We start from the raw sequence: 19,588 nt of genomic DNA, 5'->3' as shown, positions 1-19,588 counted from the left end.
GTTGTCTGTTGATGTGTTGCCACCACCTATCGGTCGTTGCGACGGATAGGTGGCGGCAACACATCAACAGAGAACACATCTGTCGTGTTCTTCATGTTTTCAGTTAATTTTTTTGTTCTATTGCTAAGAAAGAAAAAAATAATGCCTGACATTTGGCACAAAAGAAGAGCACATTACTTCTGGCTCAGGAAGGTCGTCAGCTATTACCAAGATCGAGGGAAGCGCCCAGTGTTTTTCAAGTTGTTGATTTTAACTGTTTGCTCAGATAAGTTTGTTCAGTGAAATTTTGATGGCACCTCTGGGGTAAAACATGGCATGATATGTTAAGAAACGGATTTATGCGGTCCCTTCAAACAGCCAACTATCTCGTTGACGCATGTGGTAATGCGTAAAAAAAAAAAAAAAGAAAGAAAAGACTTTGTTTGGAAGTGTTGAAATTGAAAGTTTTTTAACAGGTGTAAATGCAAGCCTTGGCAACGAGCATTCATTTGGTAGATCTGGACCGGAAACCAAAACCACCTCAATGAAAAGAAGTGCTGAGCCTTGCATTCTCTTTTCACTTGTGAAGATCTCTTTGTCGGTTGTATTCACTTCTAGATGGATTTCTTTACTTACACAGAAATGCCTCTTTACGGCTTGTAACTTTGTACACGTGCACAGAGGAACTTGCATCATTTCATAATGAATGCACTCCGTTCAGTCTGGGGAAGATACATGCATAGATGTGTCCGCATATCTTTGTGAGTGCCTGTGCTTCTTTGTGAATTTGGGCAAATAAGTGCTGGCAGGAGAAAATTCTTTATTCAGCTAGTGTGAACTAATTCTAAGAAAGATTAAGAATCTGTGCAAAGTGCAGCAGAGTGTCGCTTTTACAGGGAACAGTCTCCGTTGCAACAATGTCTTTACTTTTTCAGTATCTCAGATATCTGTACAAGCTTTACAAGTTTGCCACAATTTTGTCTTCTGCTACAACCATTTCTCTTTCTGTATAGGTCATAAGCAATCTGAATGCTTGAGCATGCTGTAAGCATCATATCACAGCCGTTGTACCAGAATGGCTGTTTTTCAACCTTGCTGTATCTTTTTTTACTTCACTGCTAACTCTGCAAGATGCGGTGTCTAAAATGCAACAAAAAAAAAAAAAAAATGCCGCAAATTTATTTTTGTTTTTGTTTTGTCCGATTTTCACTGTTGCCATTTTGCTTCTCCTAGCGTACACCAGACGACACAGACAAATATAGCACAGCTGCCCTGTCGCAATTTGCCCCATGCAAGTTTGCATTGCACTCGCCATCTTACCCCCAAGTCAACACCGTACATCAGCACATTTTATGAAACTGGTAGCTTTTGCGGTGGCCCCTTATTAGTACGACAACAACGGGAAGGACGGGCGGTACCGTGTTGGGGCCAGATACCATTCTCTATATGTGACTAAAGTATCTGTGCCGTGTGCATGTTTAGACGGCGGGAAGTTGGCGGGTCCTGGTAGGCGTCCAGTGTCCTCGCCGTAGATGAGAAATGTGGCCAGTATAGTACCACCGCTAGCCTGGGGTTTTTAACGTGCATCACGCCATAGCGATACTTGAACGCACGCCAGTACAAAGCTCGTCCACATGGACAGGGGCGGACGTGTGGATTAAGCCCAGGATTCCTGGGTCCCGTGGCGTGAGCCTTTGCCCGACGTGCTCAAAGCTGCGATGCATTAGCACACTTTGGCACACTCTTTTCCATGCAGAGCCAGTTATATCGGAGGGAAGTCCGGAGATCACCATCCTGGACGACGGCTGGACCGCGGTCACGACGGACCAGAGCCGCACGGCGCAGTTTGAGCACACAATCCACATCTGCAGCGAAGGTGCCGAAGTCCTGACCGTGCTCTGAACCGATCGTCTCCTTGTGCGGCACGGTTTTTGTGCAGTGTCCGCAAAGGACGGCTCACATCCTTGTTTCTACCGGTAGCCGTTCATACCATATTTTCTGGACTATAGCCCATAGACTATACGCGTTTAAAAGTTGAAATATCGCACAATGTGGACTCTCCACAGGTGCGGAGAATAGAGGGGTTTGTAATTTTCAAGGTTGCTAATTGTGACAAGACGCAACGGTTTTTTTTGTAAAGGACAGATAATGTTAATGATGAAGTTATATATGATGCAAGCAATTTTGGAAGCTAATAATAATAATAATAACAGTAATCATAATAATAATAGTAATAACAACAATAATAATGCCTTATTTGTATCATGCCTTAGAACAACCAATAGGTCATAGTGTGGTGGCACATAAAAAGGTAGTACAAAATCTTAACACAATATCTGCCACTGCAAAAGGGAGTGCCGTGCGCAAGAATTTTTTACACGCGGGTTAAGCGCCAAGTGCAGACTGTCTCGCGGAAAACTTTTCTTTTTTTCAACCGAAGTTTTCACGGAAAATGTGGTATTCTCTTTGCTGCCGGAGCAGGAGCCTTTTTTTTCTGTAGTGTCTGGCTTCGTTGCAACTACGCTGCAAGATGGTCAGGTGAGAAAAGGGTCTCGGCGACCTCGTGGAAGCAACGAGCGTCTCTAAACGGCTGGGGTTCCGGCACGATGCAGTATGATGGGGGGTGGCAAAAGGCGGCACCTTGCGAGGGTCGTCGTACCTCGTGCGGAAATTCGGAGCCTCTATTCGCTGCATAAAAAAGATGGAACACAAACCTGATATTTTTGCAGCTTGTTACGGGGGGATATCAAATGGCAGGTGTGTTCTCACGTGCTTCCATGAAACGTTCCCACCTTTTTCTAACTGCCATCTCGCATTTGTTTGTGAACTTTGCGTGCAAACCTGTCGGCTAACTCTGGCCACTTTTGTCCCCGATATTTTGTTCTAATTGCCGCGTGCGTAGCCCTGTCATCTGTGACAATGTTTTTGGCTATATGTTTTTGTAGTTTGTTTTCAGGAAATCCAGCAGTTGTCTCTGGGAGTTTATCTCTTGATTGCAATGGAGAGTTGTATTTTTAGCTATAATTTCCACTAACCCAGAATTTGAATCTTTCGAAATTTCGGACCTTGAAACATGAAACAATATTAATGCGAAAGCATTAACTGTCCTATGGAGCGAGCCGGCATCATCAACTGCGCCAAACAGCAGATAAATTCCCGAAGCTGCGATCTGAGGCATCCCAGCTTTGAAACCGCGCAAAAAGCCATGCAAAGCGACAAAGATATGAATGATAATGTAGTGAGTGCGCAGGCGAGCTGGTGGATGTTAACCATTTTGTTTTTAGCCCGAGACTGAGGCAGGAAAAGAGGAAAGTTTCAAAGTAGAAGAAAAATGAACAGTCGAGGACACGTCTCTATGATATGAAAGTTATGAAGCGGACGCACGTCAGTTTCAATTAGCGCCACCCCATGGCTCTGCGTGCGCGTCGGAGCAGAAACGGCCAAGGTGCCAAGAGGATCGCATGCGGCCGCGGCACCGAGAGGGTCAGGAGCTGCCTTAGTGCCGAGGGGATCAGAAGCGTCCGCAGTGCGAAGAACGACATTCATGCCTTCGCATTCACAACCCGTAAGAAGTGCTTAGGTGTACCTCGAGCCTTTTTTCACTTTTAAATAAAATTACTGCAAGAAACATGCTCACTTAAGAAATGAGGTTGCACAAAACATTGCATGCACATTCATTACGATTAAAGTTCCGTGTTTTCGGCATATACGGATAAACCCCGAAAAATAACCTTCGAGCCGATTTGATCAAAATCGAGGAAAACCGAAAAACCCTGAATCGAAGCTGTCTTCTTAATGAGAAAAACCCACGCTTTGCGAGAAAGAAATGTTTGTCTACAGCTTCGTTTCATGTTAACACAAAACGCATCCCGCGCTGAACTGTCGACAGGGCTGCTTCTTCCTTTGATAACAACACTTCCTACCTCGTTTCCTGGTCTTGTCAGTACGGGGCATGTGTTTCAAGCGTTTGAGTCGCGCGCATGTTCCCAGAAATTTGGGAATCCCACGCCCATGTCCTTATTTCTTCAACGTAATCCCCGATAAACACAGATTTCTGTCCGACACCGGACAGAAATAAACCCCAAAAAATGTCCTTGAGTTAAAAAAAAACCAAACAGAAAAAACCCGAAAACACAAAGCCATAATTATTACAAGTCTCAAAAACAAACATACATATCTTGAACTTGAAACATACACTGTTCTGCAGACCATCGTCATTTGCACAGATTTCAAAATTCGATAATGGAAAGCCTCAAACCAGGGGGCCCCAACACTTTGGGTCCCCGTATTCTAAAAGCTCCCCGTTGTACGTCCCTCTTGAGGCCCTGCTCATTTCCTCATTTCCATCAGTGGGGTGAAGCCAGAAAAGAATGAAGTCCTGTAAGGTTAATTGCAGACTAAAAGGATAAAATAGTTTGCAACTTTCAGCGAGGGGGGTACCGCAATGAGAGAATCGCTCTCCCTAGCTCCTGGATGGTTGGCTTCGGAATAAAGGTGCTTGCTTAAACCTTCCTGACGTGCAAGTATCACGGAAGGCTCTCGTATCGCTCATGTTTCACGAAATTAGAATTGCTTATCCGTCGTGCGCCCAACCTTTTACTACTATTATTTAACTACAATCATCCAGATGACAGTAATTTCGATAGGAACTGCCCCGTCTTCCAAATAGCGGCCAGGCTCTTTAAATCGACCGCAAAAATCGGTTTCTTAACCTATCGCGTTCCGATTTTGTACACCATTGGCCATAGGTGGTGCAATGCAGCGAAGCCACCAGTCTTCTAACCATAGGGCGACCTCTGACTTGAAGACCGGTGGCTTCGCTGCGGTTCCATAGGAGTTCAGCCTTTTTCTTTTTTTACTTTTTCCTCAGGTAAGTTCACTCTTTGCTAATTTTATAGAAAAAATGCACAACCTGTGGCCAAATCTGTACAAAATTGGAATGCAATAGGTTAAGAAATCGATTTTTGCAGTCAATTTAAAGAGCTTGGCTGCTATTTGGAACACGCGGTAGAGTGGCCCTGACAGGCCGTGAAAGTTGTGAACACAAGTTGACCCTTTGTCAGGATAATACAAGTTGAATCTTTTTCCATTGCATCACTTCTCAACCTTCTTTCAGATTAGCTCGGAAATACAGAACCTAGCATATTATTGTATGCGGGTTTTTGGACGTGATGCAATCTTAATTTCTTGAACAACATCAGAATTGACACTCTTTCAAAGAAATCTGGCGAATCCAGTCCCAGAGATGCTGCAAAACTGGAAATATTTTGAGGCGATTTCCACGGAGATGTCTCTGCACTTGAACCAATTTCTGACAAAGAGCGAAAGACGGGTACTCGCAGATCCTCCACTATACTCGGCGACAACTTTGCTTGGCAATGCAGTGGAGAGGAGAGGGGCTCGCACACAGCTTTATATTCAGCGCTCAAAATGGGAGAGGGAACGTGTGCTTGTACCCTCCACTGCATTGCCAAGAAAAGTTGTCGCTGAGTATAGCGTAGTAGTCTCAGTAGACAAACAAAAGACGAACCTGCTCCTTAGCTTCATTAAAGCAACTTTCTGACAATTCTAGTTTGGGCAGCCTATGAACGTGCTGTTATCGCTGCCTGGTGAAGCTGAAGCAGAAGGAAGGTTTATATTGGTGGACACTTTGCCCTCATTCTATTTGTGAGCTGAATTGGTCATAACTATCTGGATTTGCCATGTTTGCAAGCATTATTCCCCGATTGTTCTTATAGGACTACATGTAACTGCTGTTCAATCTGCTTAATGCGTTTTTTTTTATTGAATACAGGAAGTTTTTTTGAGGCTCGAGATTTTTGTATGAGGCTACCACCACTAAAGTAAACACTTGCAACTTGCTAAGCCCCGTCGTAAGTGTTGTCAGATTTACTTAATGTTGCGCTTCCATGCAGATGACATAATTTTTTTTTTATTTTGAAGGACGTAAAGCTGGAAAGCTAGATGGACTGATGTGGACTCAAAGTAGGAAAGCTTGGGACTGAGGAGTAGAGCACAGCATTCGCCTGGTTCTCATATTGCCTCAAACCTTCTGGTCTTGATGCTCAAAAGCACATGGAAGTTACACCAAATATGTTTCTAGTGTCTTGGTTATATTGTCAAGTACCTTTTTTTTATGATGTGAAGTGTGTAGAAATATCTTCCAGCATAAAGAAGGTCCTAGAATATCTGAAAAAAAAAAAGAAACCATTGTATACTGTGAGTCGTCGCTTCGAGGTGATATAGCCATACTTATAAGATGTAATCCTTATATGTGCCAGTGACTGGTCGTTAAGAATTTAGCTCATATATTTAGGGTTAAAAGTGTAAGAACTCAATTATTTTTGTAGTTTGATGTGTTTTGTTGGGATTACCTTTCACCAGTAAGAGTCTATTTTAGTAACTTCCTCTAGACCGGCAGTTGAAGAGAGTCGTCTTTCCTATTCAAATAAACACTGGAATACCAGCGTGCTTGTAGATGTCTTCTGATTTAGGTGTAAATTTTACACTAAATATTTTGCACTACAAGCATGCATAGTCACCTGTTTTACATCAAGGCGCATGACCAAGACAAACTTTTCGGCAAATCACTTAGCTTTCAAGGATGACACCTGTGGTGCCATGTTTGGTGCCGCCTGTGAGGAGAAAGTACAACTTCAAACCTGAGGATGCCATCTGTTATCAGGGGCATGGCCACTGTGTCCCACTTCTGTTTTGTGCCCCCGTTGTGACACTTTTTTTGTTTTTAATTTGCAGGTGTTTGCGACAGATACTTGAGCGAGTTGCACTTGCTGTGGCACCAAATTCATTTCGAAGGTTCTTCCTTTTTTGTTTTGTTGCAGTTCTTGATCACAGTGGCAGCAAGTAATACTTACAGTGCATGTTGGAGACAAGTAGCTGAGCCTTTTACATTTTCACTTTTATGCATATTTGCTTAATGGGTTGTGAAATTGACACGCCTGAACTGACAACCTTTAGTGTGTGTGACTTTTTTGCATTAAAGTGGGTTTAACACTGCATTCAGCTTGCCTGCTAACTTGTAAATACATTAAAGGCTAAAAGTGACTCTGGTGGCCCCTGCCACCCCCCTGGCACACTACATGTGTTTTAAAAAATTATGTGTTTCCACTAAAAGTCTCCTCTGCGCTCATTTTAAAGTGAAACAGGCTATAGATTATTTTTATGAACACTTTGTGACACTGTTAGCCCAAACAAGCCATTGCCAGTTTTTTTCTAATTTTCCCTCAGTATTAGAGGCCTGTCCTCCAAACTACTGTAATGGTGGAAGAAAGCTCAGTTGGGGTACTAACCTAACTGGAAAAGTTTTATGCCTACCAGTATTTTTTGGAAGTGAACTGCAAAAAAGCTCCAAAGTCATGTTTGTCCTAACAGTGTCATAGAGTGCGCCTGTTGCAAAAGAACTGCGAATATAAGCAGTGCACCCGTTGAAACGAACTCAGAATATGATTTCGTTGCCCTATTTGTACTATCATTTTAAAGTTGGTTTGAAAAGTTGAACAAGATTTCTAGTTCAGCAGTTTTTAGTTCAGCAGGCTGTGGCTTGCCATTGTACGTTTTCATGCCCTTCGAGTTTTTCGCTGTAGCACTGAGCCACATCTTCACTTGCATGTCTACAAACTTTTTGTGCTTTGTTGTTGACAGTCTTGGTTTCTTGTTCTGAGTACTTTGATCTTTAACCTTCTGATGGGCCTACCCTTCCATACTTTTATTTTACTTTGAATGCAAAACAAATTTGTTGAAACAGAAATTGGACATGATAGTATCAAGATCTTGAAATGTTACCGGGATAGCCAAAACATTTGAGGGAATTTGTGCTGATCATTTGTGTTGTTTGCTTGTGCATTAATTAGTAAACTAAGAGCATGCGAGAGGGAACTTCTTATTTGAATATGTAATGCAGCTATGATATATTAATCTGTGAATAGCATTTTTGTGTTTTTTTTAGATATAACTACACAATTAATATCATTGTTGACACACACTTTTAGAGGTGATGATTGAAGTAGGCTCACATAATATAGTCCAGATCTTTCGTTTTTCATGGCGCTTTTTAAAATGTGATATAACATCAATTGTATAATTTTAGTAAAAGAAAACAATTTCATTTTGTGAAGTGTTGTATTTGACCATTTACGGTTTAGTATTTTGAAGTAGGTACCTTCTAGGGTTCAATTGTAACATATCCCTGACTGGTATTGCTGTCTTAGGAGTTTTTGAAAAAAGTGAAATGTTAGTCATGTGCGTCAAGTATCAAAGGAAGCGTGCTGAATGGTAGTATGCAGCCTTATTTGACCTGAGTCATAGATGTTGCTCAAAACATGAACCTGTAAATAAAATATTTTTGCGTTAAATTTGTTTCCTGACTATTGTTGCAGCTCACTATTAATGGTCTTTTTGTGTATGCAATTTACTGCCTCATGATAATTGTTCCGTAAATATAGCCCCTGACTTATTTGTTGTTTATGCGCGAATATGATAGCAACGTTGCGAATATACGTACCAGAACGCAGAGGCGAGAACTTACAAATCTAAATATTTTTACCTAAAGGACATTACCGCTTGTATTTAAATGTTTCGTTCATAAATTCGAGTGAAAAATATGTGTGGAAGAAAAGAAAGTTTGGTGCTCTTACGTCTGCACAGTTATATCTCGATGTTAAAACTGTTTAGCTTATTTTCGTTTGATTTTCGATGGCACATTGGTTCCACATTCCACAGCCTAAATGCACACAGGGAATAAGTGCGGTCACACTCAACTGAAGTCTCGCAGGGAAAGTGAATGCATGTGCAAGGGTGCTCTTCCTCATATCTTACACAGCTAACTAGGAAATTATCAACGTAAAAATAAATAAATAAATAACGCATTGTACAACTAATACCTGGATTAAGTCGAGGCTCTTTTAATGCGCTTCTCACGTCATGATAAAAATAACGGGACAGGCACGCGCCCCCCGCGCTGCGCTCTTCCCCCAAGTCAAAAGAAAGGTTACGAAACCGAAACTCAAATACGCAACTTCCGTAATGCTCCTGCGCGTGCGCTCGTTCTTCGGTCGCTGAAAACGAGGCTATCAAAAAAAATATACAAAAAATAAATAAACGAGACTGCGTGTGGCGCCCGCTGGTGGGGATTCAACGAACGAAACATGGAAATTTAGCCGACTTGGGGGTGGGTAGCACGCTCCGCACGCACGGTGGTCGTGCAAGTGTTTTTTTCTTTTTCTCGCGTGGAACGGTTCGTCCCTACGTGACACGACAGCGGCCAGTCGTCCCGTAACAAGCGGTGTCAAGTGCCCCGAGGCCACTGCCCAAGTGTCCGGCTTCGTCGGAAAGCTGCCATCGAGCCGCTAACCCTGGTAAGCGAGGTTTTCCAGCTCGCGTATTCACACGGCGCCCGGCCGATGCTCGTGTTCGCTCGCTCCGATGCGTGTGGTGGTACGCGCGAGGGAGCAGCACATGCCTGCGACGTCAAGTGCAACTCCCAGAAGAAAAAGAAAAGAAAAAAAAAATAGAAATTGCTTTTTCCTTTTTTGCATCGGTCTCTCGTTTCGCTCGAGCCGTGTGATGACCGTTGGATCAAGCTTTCGCGGCTGGTTGGAGGCGAGGTTTGGCCGGTCGGACGATCTCTCAAAGTCGTGACACGGAGGCGAAAGAAAAAAAAAAAAAAAAAGCGCGTGTCGCCGAAGGGTTACGTGTGTACAACTGCTAGCGACTTCGGTCATCTTCGTAACACAGCAGGTAGTCCGGGAATCTCTCGTGGTCTGAGTAAAACGCGTAACAGCTATGAGTCGTGGAGTTCGAAGTGTCGGCGAAATCCAGAACGTTGCTCGGAATTGTATACGCTGCAACTCGGAATATCCCTTTCGTCGAATCGCCTCTTTTTTTTTTTCTTTTCTTTTCGTAGGCGTGTTGCTTATTTAGCCTGGGTGCTTCCCGCGCCCGTGTCAAGTTACGCCTTTTCCTTTTCTTCTTTTCGTTTCTTGGCTCGCGAGTCGATGAGTTTGTGATCGCGTTTGATCGGCCGATTCATCTCGTGTTCCGGTCGCTTCTTGGGCGCTCGAGCGAACTCGTGTCGCGGACATTGCAAAGCGCGAGGCCGATAGCAACGGCTTCTTGTAACGTGTCGGCTGATATTACGCGAGCAGGCCGTTGTCGCGTTTCTGGGCCGTTTGCCAAGCGCTTTTCGGGTGGCGCTGTGCGTCGTCACACGCAAATTGTGTAACCCTGCGCAGACAAACCCTTTCGCGTACCCCTTTCACTCGTCTCTCTCTCCTTCCGTCCCCCCCCCCCCCCCCCCCTTTTTTTTTTTTTTTAATATTCTCCCAACGCCCAAAGCTTGCACGTGCACGCTAGAGCTTTCTCGCAAAGTGGTTTTCGCAGGTTGTCTTACTACACACAACGGTTGTACTCGGACTCCTCGTCGCCAAACTGCTGAAACTTTGATGGAACGCGCTCAGCTGGATAGTGATTTGTTTTTGCTCGTAACTCGCTTTCATCCTGAACAACCGCAGCGAAACGTTATGTATTTTTTTATTCTTTCGCTGCGCCAAACGCTGACAACGCAGATTGTAAGTTCTACTACTTCGTGAACGTCATTTTTAGGAATGATAAAGGGAAAAGGCGTACAGGCGCGGAAACGCGGTTCTGTGTAGCCTCGACGCTGGTGCTGTTATAATTATATTCCCCGCAAAAAGTTCGCGTTTTTCATTTCTTGCGCGGACAATTTGCCGAGCATTTCCTCCTACAAAATAATTGCCGGTGCCAGGCACGTGATTCTAATGTTAGTGGAGGCGACAGTTCTATTTCAATTCCTCGAGCGTGATGCTGGGTGCCCTTGCTGTTCTCGCGACCTTGACCAAAATGAAGGGGCCACGACGTTGCTTCGTCGAAAAATTATAACCCAGTTACTTTTTCTCTTGTTTGTTAATGCGCTGTTCTTTTTTATATATATATATTTGATGGTGGTATGCATTTGTACGAGCGAAAGTTGCCCTGTCAGATATTCGAGTAGCGCCTCTCTGTCGCGCGTTTTTTTCTGGCTTGGAAGAGTCGCAGGTGGAGACGCCTATTGTCGGGGACGCTCGTCCTCCTCGCCAAGTATTCCACCAAGAGTCGGGGAAACGTGTGAATCGTTCAGTGCTGAAACTTCGAGAAGATGAATAGCGCTTTTTTCTGACACGGACTAGAGAGGAGAACACGATGCGCTTGTGTTATCCTCTTCTCCCCTCTCGTCCGTGTCAAGAAGCGCTACCATGTGTGAATCGTTAACTCGCTGCAATTGGGGTGCCACCCACACATGAAAAGTAGTCCCGAGGTACACACAAAATGACCTTACAAAAAGCCTGCGTGTCATGTTGTCGGATGGCGCGAACCTGGCAATCGTAGCTAGAAGTCTCTGCAAAAAAAAAAAAAAAAAAAAAAAAAGAAAAAGAACAAACGTAGTGTCGCTGCCGTCGCAACTCCTGCCTGCCAAATCTTCCGTGCACTGTCAAGATAAGAGAGCGACCTAGAGCAGAACGGGCGTCTGCCACATTCAGCACCGCTGCTGGCACTTCACCAGGGTCGCGACCGGCGACAGGACACAAATTCTCTCGCGTCATCAGGCGCAAATCAAGAAACCAAATTTTGTGGCGCGGTAAGACGTTCCAGGGCAGTGTTTACAAGTGCCTTTAGTACGCTACTTCAAGTATGTTTAGGAATATTTTATTTTACGAAGTGCATTCGTTGAGTATGTGCTTGTATTAAGAGCATCGTATTTTCTGGTACTTTCCGAGAAAAGTACAACTCTCGACTTCGTAGTACATTACCCCAATTTGGTATCGGTGAAATTAAGCTCCTTCAAAGACCACGCGCTCGCATCCTCTAAATAAAAAAAAAAAAAAAGAAGGCGCAGTGTTATGTAAAAAAGCGCAGTCGTCTTTTGACACGCCATCCGGTCATTTCTTTGAGTGAAGTGATGGCGTCTATAAGACCACATACAAATAAGTGCCTCATAAGTTGAGTCTATTAAATACTTCGTGAGCAAGAGTAGAACTACTCTGGCCACTTGACTTGATCCAAGATTCGCCGCTTATTCAGAAAACAAAAACAATAATGCAGCTTTAATTACTATTGGGGCAATGCATACCAGTTAAGCACTGTATAAGGGAATGAACGGTCATCTTCAATGATTGTGTTAAAATTTCTTGTACACTTTGGAAGTAAAAATTATTTGTAGTACTTCAAGTACATTGCGCCCAGTGTTAACTTGAAGTACATAAATTCAAATTTACTCCCTACTTTACTTTAAGTACTTTAGATGTACTTTATCCAACACTGTTCCATTCACGATACTTTTGCCAAGTTATGCTCCAATGGAAATTGCCCAAGAACCAAAGAGAATGCTGGGAACGTAGGTTTACACGCACTGGAAACAGATCCGGAGACGAGCGTGTGGAAACGACAGAACTCCGAGCTCTGGTTGGAAGGAGTAGTGGGCAGTGTTGTGCCGAATACTCAACAAAAGTATTTGGGATAACATAATAAATACCCGTTTTAAAATGTATTTAGAGCAATACTTGCGTTAATTTTACTACGAACTATCTTTAGAGTACAAATACTTAAAAAAAAAAGTAATTGGAGTGCATTATAAATTTATAATGCAATTAAATGCAAAGGCGCAAGCGAGCTGGACAAGAATGACGAAAGTAATCCCTGGAGAAGGGGAACAAGAGGGACAAAGGACAAACATAAATCTCCAAACACAGCTAGGTGACTGGTGAGCGACCGAAAAAATCCGCCTGGTCCGGGTATCGAACCCGGGACCTCTCCATTACAAGTGGAGCGCTCTACCAACTGAGCTAACCAGGGGTTAGACGTCAGTAGAGCAAACGGGTTTTATCAGCTGCCACCAGTCGAACACCAACAAGGGTGAAGCTTGCAATTTTTAAGGTTATAATTATAATGCATTCTTGTCCAGCTCGCTTGCACCTTTGCATTTAATTGCATTATAATTATAACCTTAAAAATTGCAAGCTTCACCCTTGTTGGTGTTCGACTGGTGGCAACTGATAAAACCCGTTTGCTCTACTGACGTCTAACCCCTGGTTAGTTCAGTTGGTAGAGCGCTCCACCTGTAATGGAGAGGTCCCGGGTTCGATACCCGGACCAGGCGGATTTTTTCGGTCGCTCACCAGTCACCTAGCTGTGTTTGGAGATTTATGTTTGTCCTTTGTCCCTCTTGTTCCCCTTCTCCAGGGATTACTTTCGTCATTCGTTATTCGAAGATACTCGGCAAGTTTTACAAGCTGGTAATCTAAGAATAAAATGTCGGAAAGGGGGCGCTCTATTTGTGATGACTGCTCTGAAAATCACATTTTGGTGTTTTCTTTATGACCTTCAAGAAGCATCTTAGCTGCGGCCATTGTAGTGTACTCTGAAATAATTTGGGATACTCGTGTTGTGTATCGTAGACATGTCACTTGCGTGCTTTTGACGACAGGCTCGGCTCAATACACATTCCGCAAAAAGTTTGTTCAATGCCCCGCCGCAATTCGGGGGACTCGACATGCAGTCCGGCATTCCATATCCATAAAAGCCGAACTACCACTAGCTTTCGGCGAGTTCATGCTAGAATCCGCCCTTTCCTGTGTCGACAAGTTGCTCAGTGGTGCCATCCATCGGATAGGCCTGGCGCTTCTATAGTCCGCCCAGGAATGAGCGGTCTATAGAAATACAAGTATTTGAAATGCGTATTTACAGTGGCTACTGAATTTGTCAAGTGTATTTAAATGCTGAAAATTGAGCATTGAGTACTTTCTCTCTGGCGCAGACTCGCTTCTCAGTGTTAACAAGATACTCAACAAAAGCAATGAAGGGCCCCTAAAAAAAAAATGTTTTTTTTTAAACAGTTTGGTTGGGACACGCGTGTCACACAATAGATTTTACGCGAAAAAAAAGAAATAGAGCAATATTGACGTTTATTTAAAATTCTGCGCGCAAAGTCCATGACGTCACGGGTCATTCCGGAATGACCATCTCGGTCGTGAAGGCGAAGCCGCTCCACCTCTCCTCCACGCGCCCGAAATGCCGAGAGAGAAAACAAGTGGAAAGGAAGTGAATGACGACTAAATCGCGTCTCGTGCCGTCAATAGTATTCAATTTTTTTTTTTTTTGTTGCGTAAAATTTGTTTTTTGACACGCGTGTCCCAAACAAAAAGTAAAAAAAAGTAAAAAAAAACTTATTTTTTCTTTTTATTTTTAATGTTGAATTATTAAATACCTGCTTTAAAAGTATTTAGAGTACTACTCAAGTTACTTTCGCTGCAGAGTATCTTGGGCAGTGTACAGACAATGGGAAATGTAATTCAATTACTTTTGCAAGCAACAGAAGCAAACAAGACAAAATCGCGGTGTTATCTTATGCAGTCCCAGCACGAGCAGCAACATCACTGTGCGTGTTGCAAGACGATATTTCAAAGAAAAATTGGCATAAAGAGGCTCATCTTTACCTATAGACGCTTTGCAGCAGCTGTGCATGGACGCCGCCATAACTGACCTTCAGTTTTTGTTTCCTCTTATTCCGTTTATTTCACTTCATGATTACCATAGCAGGCCAGGTTATTGCCATTTTAAGTGTTACAGTGTCCTTTTCTAAAGCATCGGCCTTTGTAGAGGATCGTCAAGTACCGTTTCAGTTGCTCGGCATCTCGGTAAGACAAGAGAAGGTCAGCAATGGCGGCTGTAATTTGGCGCGTGTGTAAAGCGTCTATAGTCGTACGCTGAAAAGCTTATCTGGTAATTTCATAATGCGCACCTGGGTCGCATTATTTTACTGAGCTGTAGTGGATGTGTTCGGCGTTCACGTTCACGACTGGCAAAAAAAAAAAAAAAAAAAAAAAAAAAAGTCATTCACGCCGTAGTTTGGCGAAACTTGAAGACTCGTAAACAATAAAACGCCTCGTGTCTTCTTCTTTTTTGTCCTCTCCCAAACTTCTCCCCATTTTCTTTCAGTTATTTTTGGTCGGTATTTTGAGTGCATCTCTGGTCCTGCGCAGACGTGGCGAAAGTGTATGAAGGCCTTTTCTTCCTTTTCTGTGCTCGGTCTTTTCCACTTCGAATTTGCGAGTGTGTGCCGATTCCTTGCGAAAGTTTGCGCTGCAGAACCCAGGGATCCTGGGTTTAATCCCGACCCTTGCCCGTTTCGATCTGGGTGAGCATCGTACCGGCGTGCGGTCGTGTTTCACTACTGCGTGGTGCATGTTAAAAACCCCAGGCTAGCGGTTGTACCGCACTGGCTAAATTGCTTATCTACAGTGGGTAACAATGTCGCCATGTTCTGGCAGACTAAACTCCTGCCGTATAAACAACTAACGACTAATTTGTTTTGTGCCGATTCCTATTCCCGTGAAATATTCGAGCGGTAATAATTTTTTAGAAGATTCAAAAGTACATCTCAGATTATCGGTACAATATACTGTGAAATGTATTTAAGATAGAGTAGCAAATACTTTTGATCGAGTGTATTTTGAAGGTGCCGAATTGCTACCGAAAATGTTAGAAATAAAGTATATTGAGCACAGTATTTCAGATGTGCACGAATCTGCAAGTTCTCCTTTATCGAATCTTCTATCACAACGACCATTTCAGGAAATCTTAGCTATCAACTCCCCGGCTTATCTTCCTTGGTTTCGACCTTGCATACAAATTGCATTCACTTCCTTCGTCAGCTGTCTTGCGGAATGTCTATACATAGAACAACGTGCGTGGCCAAAAGTGTCGCTGTTGGCGCTTTCAATCAGAGTTGTCAGGGTTGACGTTTTACGATCAGACCCGCCCGTGAAGTTTTCTGCTTCCATTAATTAAGGTGAAGTGCATTTTTTATTATTTATTTTAAATACTATCGCTCCTACACATGACCCGAGGTAGGAGTGGATTTGCACAACACAGAAACACGGTCAGAGCATCAACTTTGGCGGTGTTACTGATGAGTTCATGATGACTGCGAGCTTCCGCCGTGCTCTTTACACACTTCGTTGAAGTTGCTGATCGCAACGGATGACAAGTAGCCGGGCTCCCATCTCTTGGCACATCTTGGTCGGTCAGGGTGCCACGCTATTATCATAAATAAAGCGCGAGACACATGGACGGTGGAATCTTCCGATCCGACAGTCCGAACGCCGCTCCGAATCGCCGCACGCGACAGTTTGAGACACACGCTTCCGACCCTGCATGCGACAGGACGATCCGTTCAGCTCCGCCCAGGAGATTCAAGCGCTCCAGCGGAGGTCCGCGTTCTGGTCCCAGATTGACGGTTCAACTCGCACGAGTGAAATTAGGAGCTCGTTCTCAATAGCGTGCTGGGGCCATCTTTCCCGAATGGGTCAGCGGGATTCACGCTTCCGGCTTCCCGTCCCGTTTTCTTGTTCGTCCCGCCAGACCCAGTACGTCATCATGACGTTCGTGCTAGCTGTGCTGTCATTGGCTGGTCGCTTCCGACAGTCCGTCCGCCGTGCGAAACTATCTGGCACGTTGGACGCACGCCGGATCGCCGATCCGACGTTTGAAGCGCGAGACACATGGACGGCAGAATCATACGATCCGACGTCCGATCCGACAGTGCGAACGCCGCTCCGAATCGCAGACACACGCTTCCGACCTTGCATGCGACACGACGATCCGTTCGGCTCCGCCCAGGAGATCCAAGCGCTCCAGCGGAGATCCACGTTCACAGATCTCTGGTCCCAGATTGACGGTTTAGCTCACACGAGCGAAGTTAGAAGCTCCTTCTCGTTAGCGCGTGCATTCTTTGCCGGGGCCATCTTTCTCGTATGGGTCAGTGGGATCCACGCGTCCGGCTTCCCGGCGCCCGTCCCGCCAGACCCAGTATGTGCTCGTGACGTTCGTTCTTCCTGTGCCGTCATTGGCTGAACGCTTCCCACAATCCGTCCGCCGTGCGAAGCTATCTGGCACGTTGGACATACGTCGGATCGCCGATCCGACGTCTGAAGCGACCAAATTTTTCGGATCAGGCAGTCGTACTGCCGGATCGGACGTCGGATCGGATGGATTTTTCGCGCGAGGTGCCCGCAATATGACGGAGGCTTATTGCGGAGAAGGCGCCGTGTAACCGAGCTTTCGGTTGCACGTCAAAAGATCCCCAGGTGGTCGAAATTAATCCTCAGTCCTCCGCTGGGGCGTGCCAGATGCCCGTCGTAAGCTTGGCACGTAAAACCCCCAAAGTTGACTTTGGATTTTTCGCGCATGTGTCCCGCGCTTACAAATTTGCGGCAGTCACTATCCCCGTTGCTTGACAGCAGCTTGCCGTTGTTTATGGTTAGGTTGTATCGGTGTTTTTATTGTTTGATGTACGGGGTGTTTCATAAACGGCAGAAAAATTAAAAAAATAAAGGAGGGTACTTTAAATTAAGATATCATTCCTCCTGGATAACGTTTCCGATTACGGTGGACAACAGGCTACTAGTGATACTTGGCAAATAAATTACCCTAAAATCCACGAATTACATTTCAGAATATTTGCCTCAGCTGGCACATTTCAATTAAAAGGGGGTGCATGCTCGCCGTCAATGTTCTATGGATATTGTTAGAACTAATTAATCCCCGCAATTGACTAAAGTCCGAAAATCGTTGTTCCGTTCCCTTAACGCCGCCAATAGGTTTCAGAACTACGGATTTATTGGCGGTTACTCAAAAAAGAGAGAAGTCACTGGCCAAGACGAGAGGACTTCCCCGGGGCGGGGAGTGCACGGAGACTATCACCACGTGGTTCGACCGGAATATATAGTCTCTTGAAAAGCATAAACAATTGGGAGGCATTCCACTCTGTAAAGGGAGATGACCAGCGAAGCTGTTTAGCACACGACACAGCCGTGACTCGGAATTTTGAACAAAGGTACGAACACATTTATCGTCTTGATCGGTCGTCATCGTGACGAAAGGTACGCACGTGCCACCCGCCGCCGCCGCCGCTGACATTCTCGTTGCCGTTCCCGCCGTTGCTCTTCGTAGGCGCGTTGCTCTTCGGGAGTCCGGACTATACGCGGCTTCCCCATTACGACGAGAGAAATGAGACAAGTGAAAATAGAGAACGGCAACTTGTCTTTCTGGTTTTTCATATACATCCGCGTGGACGACTATCACGGCCCCGAGAGCCGGAGGAAAGTAGACACGCGCGACGGTACCGCCACCCCGGAAGAGCGGAAGGAAAGGAAACTATAGGCACGCAAGCGCTTGGAAGGACAACAAAGAGAGGGCGGTGAGAGCGTAAAGTTTTTGGTCACGCACACTAAAATTGCTATATTACCCAAGCTTCAAGGAAAATGCAGGGAATGGTTTTCCACGCGTTGCACGCACACTCCTTCCCCGTATAAACGATTCGAAGTAAATAACCAAAATAAAGCATTGACGAACACGCGTGCAAGATGCCATTCGTTTTAGGCTTTTGCTTTAGAACAGTTACTGCTGCCCATAGCCTTTTCTATACTGACAAAGCCTGGCAGATCGCCACGAGAAATGGTCACCGAAATTGAAAAGGTTGAGCGGCAGACAACGGATGAGAGGAGAGCCAGGTGACTGGCGCCCCGCTGCGGCGAGACGCCGAAACACACTTCTCCCGAGCGATGGAACGTCTGCTAGTGCTCCTCGCGTTCCTCGCGCTACCGCTTCTTTTCTCGTCGGGTTTGGCCATGACCTCCGAGATCCCGAAGCGCGCGCGCGAAGGCTTCTCCGGCCGTCCCATTCGTCTCGCTCCCCTAGAGTGTAATCGCACTAACTCCGTCGCTCGCCGCGAGGCGGCGCTGTCTGCCCAGTCATAACAGGGGCTAGCCGTCAGCGTGGCAGGTACGGATCTGCACTGGTACGGGCCAGACCTCGGGCCACGGGCCGGCCTGGCACTCGGGCCGGGCTCGGGCTTCACGTCTACATTCATGAAGGGCCCGGGCCGGCTACGGGCCTTGCATTCAAGTCTACAAGGGGGGCCAAAGCGGGCCAAACCGGCCATTACTTTTTTTTTTTTTTTAGCCGCTTGTTTGGAGGAGTTGTGTTCCGGGGTTGGCAGAGGAACCACATTCAGGAGTGGAAGCGCTGCGCCAATTGCGCCACCCTGCGCCAATTCACTTCCCTGCGCCAGCCTGCTCCAAAACGCCAATTTCAACTTTTTTTTTTTTTTTTAGTGTTCTTTAAATTTAGTGGAAAACGGTTGGCCACGGGCCACCATGAGGTGGGTACTTTTGCTTAGCTGTCACTGCGCGTGACTCGTACCAACTCGACTGGGGCTCCGTACCATGTCTAACCTCAGGGCGATTCGTCGATTTTAGTTCATCGAGAGTGCGATGTCGTTTTTTACTACAAAGAGTTTATATACGAACACATCGGTTTGGTTTCGGGCATAGTTGGTTGGCGCGGTTGGAGCGCGCATGCAGTTGCCCGTGGTCCCGATTTGCCGTGATCGTGGGAGTTGGTGCCTCGGCACCGGTGGGCTACCTTGGCCATTAACATGAGCAGAAGTAAGTGGTCTTTACTAGCTTTACCTGTTATTTGGTAGCCTACCATATTTGGACGCTTAGCCGTGAAGAATCGCGAGCACAGGCACATC

General features: G+C 45.3%; 2 protein-coding genes across 3 annotated transcripts in view; both read left to right on the top strand.

The window, feature by feature from the left end:
- LOC8051451 (methionine aminopeptidase 1D, mitochondrial) overlaps window positions 1–4,636 on the top strand; it is a 30,101-nt gene extending 25,465 nt beyond the window's left edge. The window contains exon 6 of the mRNA XM_029968076.4: window positions 1,736–4,636. Coding sequence (XP_029823936.3) covers window positions 1,736–1,881 — 146 coding nt within the window. The 3' untranslated portion in view covers window positions 1,882–4,636. The remainder of the gene's footprint in view (window positions 1–1,735) is intronic.
- Window positions 4,637–9,134: 4,498 nt separating this feature from the next.
- LOC8051444 (zinc finger protein 865) overlaps window positions 9,135–19,588 on the top strand; it is a 124,642-nt gene continuing 114,188 nt past the window's right edge. For both annotated transcript variants that reach the window (XM_029967892.4, XM_042290270.1), the window contains exon 1: window positions 9,135–9,353. The gene's annotated coding sequence lies outside the window, so the exon portion shown is untranslated. The remainder of the gene's footprint in view (window positions 9,354–19,588) is intronic.

This window comes from Ixodes scapularis, unplaced genomic scaffold, assembly GCF_016920785.2.
Source record: "Ixodes scapularis isolate PalLabHiFi unplaced genomic scaffold, ASM1692078v2 PGA_scaffold0__279_contigs__length_252992795, whole genome shotgun sequence".
Taxonomy (NCBI): domain Eukaryota; kingdom Metazoa; phylum Arthropoda; class Arachnida; order Ixodida; family Ixodidae; genus Ixodes; species Ixodes scapularis.
This window is presented reverse-complemented; position numbering and strand designations above follow the sequence as displayed.